The 8,387-nt window shown below is 41.0% G+C and overlaps 1 protein-coding gene across 1 annotated transcript in view; it reads left to right on the plus strand.

Moving 5' to 3' along the window:
* ppp1r14bb (protein phosphatase 1, regulatory (inhibitor) subunit 14Bb) overlaps window positions 1-4,580 on the plus strand; it is a 22,383-nt gene extending 17,803 nt beyond the window's left edge. Inside the window, exons 2-4 of the mRNA XM_005748018.1 lie at window positions 1,791-1,874; window positions 1,961-1,993; window positions 2,123-4,580. Coding sequence (XP_005748075.1) covers window positions 1,791-1,874; window positions 1,961-1,993; window positions 2,123-2,191 — 186 coding nt within the window. The 3' untranslated portion in view covers window positions 2,192-4,580. The remainder of the gene's footprint in view (window positions 1-1,790; window positions 1,875-1,960; window positions 1,994-2,122) is intronic.
* Window positions 4,581-8,387: the final 3,807 nt, after the last annotated feature.

Below are 8,387 nucleotides of genomic sequence, written 5' to 3' on the forward strand. Positions count from 1 at the left end.
CACACACACACACACACACACTTCAGCTCAGACTTATTAATGCCCTTCCTATAATTCTTTAATCCGTGTGTGCAAGGTGTGTGCGGGACGTTGAGCCATTTTCACTGCCAAAAGAAAACCTACCGCTTTGTTAATGTGCCCACACAGCATGTTTTGCCTGTCCATGTGTGGTTGTGAGTCTGACTGACTTGTGTGTGTTTTGTGTGACGGGATAAGGGGCAGTCAGGCAGGTGCAGAGACAGCTGGTGTGGGCAACTCTAACCGAGGGGGAGGACGAGAGCGAGGGAGAGATTCCTAGAGAACGACATGAATATAGGGGCAGCAATTGAGCTGCAAAAGAGCTCGGGGGGGCACAGAGTGTTTGTACGAGTGTGCGTGCCTGTGTTCTTGTCGCCAGCGGTGAAGAGCTTGGCTGGAGCACACTGAGCCAGTGTGTGCGAGCGAGGCAGATGGAGAGACGGGGACTAATAAAGCTTTTTAATAGTGCGACAGATTAATCGGAAGAAAGAATTGATTGGATAAGGAGAAACTGAGACGAAGATGAACTCGCCGCGAACTGCTTTCTTTATCCTGAAGACTAATTCGGCGTTAGATGTGAGCCTGATGAAGCTGGGCGATGACTGATTGGCTTATATTAGGTGTATAAATGTGTATTTAAATTTATGTGTTACTTTACTTTAAAGTACAAGTATTCTAAATGTGAATGCAGCTGTAAAAATTCCCGATTCAAAGGAGCAGATTTCCCACTTTCAACTGGTTTTTACATGAATACAACATGGGTGGCCATCAGCAGTTAGCACCCTAGCTTTCAGTAATGAGCTGTCTGTAAATAGTAATTATTCTAAAATAAATGTTTCCAGTTTTGCACAACAGATTTGAAGGAGGACTCTTTAAAGACCTGTTAGGAACAGGAACTCGTCTGGATCCTAACTGTCTGTAGATGTCTTTCTTCTCAGGTGTTGGCTTTAGGACATGCACCTGTTCTTACTCGATCTCAAACATCCAAGCTATAGATGGATGGATAGCTTTTTTTTGCACACGTAAACCTGAGAAATGAAGGGAAATGAGCTAGCTCGGCCCTCTCCACAGACAATAAAACACTGCAGCGCCTCGCCTTTGTGAATCTTGACACAGTGGACACATGCGATGCCACCCCCTCGCTGTGTTTTTGCTAAACTGAGCTAAATAGCTGGCAGACGAGCACCCCTGTCTCCTCGTGTAACTCGTGGGATGAAAGCCAACTACAAACGTCAGTCCATTCATTTTAATAATTTTGTGTGGCAAAAAGTAAAATACCTTCGCACTGGTGCTTCTAGTCCCCAAACAGTATCATTGCTCTCTGTGTAACAGCAAATAAGCACAGCTTTTAACCAGATTAATAATTCTTTTATTTTTTTAGTTTTCCAACCTTGAAAATAAACTATTTTTTCATTCAAGAAGATAAAAAAAAAAAATGAAACCTGTCTGTGCTGTTTTTCTTCTCTCTTTGTCTCCTCGTGTCTCTGCCATGTGCTTTGGGCTAAGAGAAAAACCACGCCATCTAGTGTCCACAGCCAGACACTCATCAATAACTGTACCACGTCATACAGAGAGAGAAATGCTTACGCTTGCTGGTCTATTTGCAGACAACCACATAATATAAACACAGGCACTAAGAATAGACAGGATGAGGACTTCTTTCCATGTGTTCGTGGAAAGAGGTTCTCTAGCATTTTTATAAGGAAGCCTGGTGGATGTTTGGTCTCTGATGGTGCTCTGCTTCTCTCCATCTTTTGTTACATGTGCTATAGGAAGAGGCCATCCCTGAGCTGGAGATAGATGTGGATGAACTGCTCGACATGCCCAGTGATGTTGAACGGGCAGCCAGGGTCAAGGTAGGACACACGTGCGCACCTGTTTCAGAGCATGAAAGATGGCTGCAAACAGCAGTTATTTCATCCTGTTTTTCCCTGTTTTGTAGGATTTGCTGGTTGACTGTTTTAAACCTACTGAGGTAAAACATAGTCCTTCTTCACTCCCCTGCTCATAAACTCCCTCTGCCTCTTCAAGTGAACATTTCTGATGTGCGTATTTGTCATTCTGAGTCCCCGCATGTGTTTCTGTCCTTGCCCTCTCCCCGTAGGACTTCGTCTCAGAGCTGCTCGACAAGATCCGAGGGATGCAGAAGCTCTCCACGCCTCAGAAGAAATGATGGCATCCTTTCTCCCTCCATCCTACATATTCCCCTCCACCTCAGCCCTCACCTCTCGTCTTCCTACCACAGCTCACGCTATTTTTTTAAATCTTTTTTTGTCTGTTTTCTTCCATTAAAGTTCATGAAATGTTGCAACTTGTTTCTGCTTCTAGTTAGACCCTCTCTTGTTGTTGCCTGGATCCAGCCCCATATGTCGCTTTTCTCTTTTGTTGTCATGTTGTTGGACTTTCTTCATAAAAACCATCAGCCAAGAAGGGGAGAAAAAAGACAAATTAAAGAGTGAATTAATTCAAAAGCGACTCATTGGTCTTAATCCAGGCATTCTCCTTCCTCCTCTTTTCCTACTCCTACCCCTCTCTCCACCTTTTTTTTTCTTTTTTTGGCTCTGCTACCCGTTCCCATCCAGCTCTACTTCCTCCCCACCCACCCCTACACCATCTTCCATCTGTCTGAGGAGGAAGAGGAGACGAGTCCCCTAATTACTGCGAGCAGAGTGACCGAGATCGAGAAGAAGAACGAGAGAGCGCAGATGCCAAAAAAGACAGCGGAAGGGTGAACGAGGAGGAGGGTTAGAGGAAGGAAGAAGCCAATCAACTCGCTTCTGTCTCACCGATCTTTACGTTGCTGTTTTTGAGGGTTTTAAAGTTGACCCAGCCGCCCATTATAATTCTTTCCATACTTCCCGGTTCAATTTGAGGGCTTCACTTTAGTTTTTTTTAATTAACTCTTTCGGGGATCAGTACAGTCTTTTGCTAGTTATCCCCCTCAATCAGAGGCATTGCTGCAGTGGTGCATTTAGAGACTGTCTTTTTTTTGTGCGCATGTGTGTTTGTGTGTTTGAGAAGTCTGCACTATGTCATTTTGAGGGGAAGAAAAATCGGAACCACAAAGAATAATTTATAGTGTATCTTTAGCACGGCAAAGAGGGGAAATTTGAAGCCTGGAAAGGGTCACCGGCTTGTTTTTGGTGGTCACGGGCTTAAAAACACTGATCCTTTGGAAGCAAGTTCTCTTTAGGCTGGATGTCAAAGTAGAAAGTTTCTTTTTCCTCAAATGCGTAGAACAGTCACGAGAGGCTCCTCAGAAGCCGCTGCACATACAAACGTATGTCTGTGTCGCTAAATGCTACGTGTGTGTTGCTACATAATGTACAGCAACATTTGTCATAGGAGTGTTTTTGGGCCTGTATATTCTGCTGTTCTGTATGACAGATTAGATTTTTAGTATAGGACTGGTTCCTGTTTCGTTTGGGGGTTGGGGGGGGGGTTCTGTTTTTGTTTCCTGGATGCATTTTTTGTCACACGGACACACACTGACAGTCCAACAAGGGGTCCCAAAACAAAGCTGCCTTTTTTTAAATCACTGCCCCTAACCCTTCCATCTCATTCTCACAATTTCTCCTTTTTTCTAAAACATTATTAGACTAAACCATTATACTTTTTTGAGGGGGGGGGGGCGTTCAGAGCAGCCACATCTCTGACATTTGTCCTCTGCCTGACATGCCAGTGGAATCACCGCTAACATTGCTCAAATCAAAGCATGCATTTTTCTTTCTCTGTCACACACACGCACACAGCTTCTCGGGGCGGAGGAAGCGGAAACGCATCGGCAAACACAGCTGCCTCTAGCACAGATGTGCACACACACAAACACCAGGCACAGTCAGAGAGAGAGGGAGACGAGGCCATAGTCCACCGCTGCCCCCCTCCATCCTCCCGGTGCAGCTACCAATCCTCTCAGAGAATAAGCCATCTGTTTCTGATCCTGGGCCAATCAGATCAGAGACCGAAGCCCATTGGTTAACAAGAGAAGCGGCGAGATTTCGCTGTGGTTCCTGTGACCGATTGCTAACACCTGCAGTGACAGCAGACCTTCGCTGTCTGCCTCTTTCTCTGGTAGAGCCAAAAGGCACATGTGTACACACATCCCCCACTTTTCTCTTTTGCCTTCCCTCATCCCATCATCCCACAGTCACCCTTCTCTCCTCCCTCCCTTTTTCCTTTCTTTTTCATTTTTTGTTTTTTTATAAAGAGATGTTGCCTTAGGTATTATTTATGTTACACAAACCAAATAAACAGGAGACATTTTTCTTTTAAAGGGTAATGCAAGCTGCTGCCATGTGTGAGCAGACCTGCAGTGTGTGGGGAAAAATCTTGAATCTTCTGTTGGTCCTTATATACTCTTTCTTCTTTTTCTGGAAAACAAACTGAGATTCTGTTTTTTGATTTGTTGTTTTTTTTTTTAAAGAAGTGAGTGTTTAATACTTAGGCCTTGATACAGTGATTTTTGTTTAGGTAAAAGATGTTCTTTGCATTTACCATTTGAATACTGCTCTGTTTCTATCGTGATCATGACACTTCTTGACACCCGGCCTTGGATTAACACACAGTTGTTGAAAAAAAAGAAAAAATCCACTCAGATGCATTTTGGTGCGATTGCTTTTGCCTTCCCTGCTGGGACATTTTTGATCGGTCAGATTTTACCAGGCAAGTCCAATCAGTAGCTGAAATTTGAGTGGATTTTCATTGCTAAATCCAGGTTTGGATTATTATACCTTTGTAGACTGTTATTGATAAGTCTGTTTTGTTTTTTTTTACTGTTGGGGAAAATTGCAAAAAAACCCATATATATACTGATTATTTTCATTGAGGCTAAATACAAGAGCTAAACCATGCCATTTGGAGGAGTGGTGTTCTTTAGATTTTTTTTTTTTTTAAGACAATGATTAGACCAACAAACCAACCAACAAATGTAGCAATATCAACAACAGGTCTTGTTTTTGCCCAATTTTGTTACACTTTTATGCAACTTTAATAAAAACATGTAAAATGGACATTTTTCTCTGTGTGGTATTTTATTATAGTACTTGGTACTGTTTGTTAATCCTTCTTCTAGAGCCCTTCTGCCTCACTTTGATGCCATCTTGTGGTTACTCGGTATAACAGCTACATCGTCCACCTGCTGAGAAGGTGAGGATGTCTGGGGATACCTGCAGGAACACCATCATACTTGGAGGATGGTTAATATAAGTTAAGTGAACGAGTGCATCATGCCATTCATAACTTTTCACCAAAGGTTCAGGGAACAACGAGAGCAATGAACAGAACAGGATAAAAATTTGATGTTTTAAACATTGCAAGGACGTTATACGTTTAGTTCACGGCTCCAACATTACCCCACCAGCAAAAAAAAGGAGAACTTTGGGGAAGAAATTGGGATCCTTCTCCTATGTATGGGGTTTAATTACACCATCACACCCCTGAATTACAGTGTCTTACAAATGCAAACCCAGCCTATTTGACCACACTACCATAATTAAGTATAGGGGTGCCAGAGCAGCTGCACAGTGCTGGCAGTGGAAGAGCAATTGAAAAAGAATAACAAATGGATCGTACAGTACTGCGCCCTGTACACACTATGCTAAGCTACATGTCTATAAGTATTTTATAATTAAATATTTGTCTTAGATCTCGGACTTTAAATTGTATTATCAGATCTGCGCCTCGTGAATGAAAATAAGTTCAATTATAAACCACATTTTTAGAATCATATATGTAAAATTTTGATTATTTTTTTTATTTTGTTTTATATTTTAAAAAGCAATTTTCTCCAGTTATAGCATTAGGTTTTTATATTATATTATATTATATTATATTATATCATATTATATTATATTGTATTATATTATATTATATTAAAGCAAAGTCTTAGGTCAAACAGCTCCAAATCCTTGTTGCAAACAACAGGTATACTGAATTCTATAGTATTCATGAAGAAATATGTTTGTCTTCCTTAAGTGTCCTCTTTAAATAATTACATCTATCTTCATGAAGTTGTACCAAAACACCTTATATCACCGAGACAATGTGTTTCTCACTATTATACGCACTCGCAGTGGGTTATAAGCCATCTTTCTCGCCCAAAGATAAACATTTCTTCATTTTGTGAATAATAAGGAAGACAAACTGGATTATAATTGGCTTACTGGATCTGGTTGCGTATTTCTGATTGGACAAGAGACCTTCGGGTTGATCCCTGCTATTGGACAGTTTAGTGCTCGGTCTCCGCGCTCATTGGCTGAACTTCCGGGCTTCAGAGTCCGGCAAAGTGTGGAACTAAAGAAGACTGGGACGAAGAGGAAGTACTTTTTAAAATGGAAATACAGTAAATCATACTTGAACTTTTCGCAGCGGAACAACAGGACGCGGTGAGCGAGCTTTTCTCTTGACTGTCACATTTATGGAAAGAAGGGTTATTTGTTTACAAACAGCATCGCCTGCATCTGTGGACGGATAACGTTATTTGTTAATCCGTACGCTGTAGGAAGGTAGGGTCAGTATGGAAGCCCCTCCGGCGATGCTTCACTGAGTTTGATGGTTGTTTTTCTTCTACGAACCGGCACACACTCTAAGAGAAAACACTTGGCCATTAAATAAGATGAGTATTCGGACAATGTGATGAACAGGCAGTCATTCCGTCGCTGCGGGGTTTCAATTGTTAGCTAGTGTTGCACTTGACTTGTCCGTGGTGTAGTTCCCGCTAATTTTAAAAGAAAATGCAACAAAGGCGTCTCTGTTATTTTGAGGGGAATTACAATTAATTTCGCGTTCAATACAATAGGTTTCAGGCTAATTTGGGCATTTTATTTTACTCTATGCACCGCCGTATCTGTTATAACGTACACGGTTTTACTTTGACATCCCGGAAGCTAAAAGATAAAGTTAGACCGATTGAGATGGGACTTCCGGTAAGGTAACAAATAAGACCCCCATTAATTGGTGAAGCCAAATTGTGGAGCAACTTTAAAGTGATATTTCAGTTATAAACTTTTTTCTGAAGGTGTGTTTTATGAGGGATAAGCAAGACTGCGTTATTTTAGCTTGTTGTTGCCTGTATGTCTGTGAGGCCGGTCATGTCATTTCCGGTGTTGTGTTGTGTTTTTTGCAGTTCACTTGCAGGTTATGGAGGCCATACAGTAGCTCGGGGGTCCCACGTCCTCAGTCTGCTGTTAAACCTTATTCCACTCCGTCTACTGAGTAAGCAAAATTTCACTGTTATTAACCCACGGGCAGGTCTTAGTTTTAACAGCACAATGTTTTATGTGTTTTATTTTTTACAGACTGTAAAATATGAAATCTGACCCCTGACAATTTATGTTATTTTCAGATGTATTCGTTGTTGTAAACATCCCAGTCAGTGTTTTATATTTTTGACTTTAATGTTGTTGGGACATTAATTGTGTGCTTATGCAGCTTTTTACATATAATTTAGAATATAATTGAATTGTCCACCATATTTTCTGGACAAAAAAATGTTTTTGAAGTATGATTCTTTATAAAGTCTATATTTAGGATGTGCCCTTTGGAGTTGTGTGTAGCGTAAGTCAAGAATAATTCAAACACTGATGTCAGTGAAATAAAGTTTAGCAGACACTTTGGTAATATATCATTATTACTATTTTTATTATTATTATTTACTTATTTATACAACTTTTTTTAGAAAAATTATATATGCACCCAACAAGTAAGACTTAGCTTACATGAAGCATAATTTTCTGGGTTAAATTGCAGTACTTGTAAACGAGCTGGTATTTATAGTGGCTTTCAGCTCAATTAATTTTCTACTGCATGTCTCATTCATCCAATCACACACACACATTCATACAGTACTTTTCTCTAGCGACTTTCCAATTGGTAGACAACCCGCTCTGCCACCTGAGCCACAGCTGCCCCCATCTACCTGAATGTTTGTTTGTTATGCCGCTTAACACTGACCTATGAATTATTCAAGAAAATTAACCTAACTCAGTTGATGAACCAGTGGTGTGTCTACACATAACAGGAAGCAGGCAAATTTGAATTTTGTTTTGGCTCAAACTGCCTTTATCTTCGAAAGAGGTACAACACCGAGTATGCAGCTGTCTATAAAGCACAGTGGAAATGCAAACACAAAAAGTAGCTTCAGATTTTCAACATTATCCCAATTTTAAAAAATGTAGCTAAAAGACCTCCAACAAAGCACAATATGCAAGAAAACTGTTCCAGCTAAATGTAGAAATAACAGACTTGTTTCATCACTTGAGGCAAAAACACATCATCGAGTACACCCAGGCTACAAAGGAGGAGATACTAGCAGCTGGTGGTGTGTGACCCAAATGTAAGCAAATGACTCCACCGAGCGCAGCTGGAGCACT

This window comes from Pundamilia nyererei, unplaced genomic scaffold (genome assembly GCF_000239375.1).
Source record: "Pundamilia nyererei isolate P.nyererei 1_Seehausen unplaced genomic scaffold, PunNye1.0 scaffold00211, whole genome shotgun sequence".
Taxonomy (NCBI): domain Eukaryota; kingdom Metazoa; phylum Chordata; class Actinopteri; order Cichliformes; family Cichlidae; genus Pundamilia; species Pundamilia nyererei.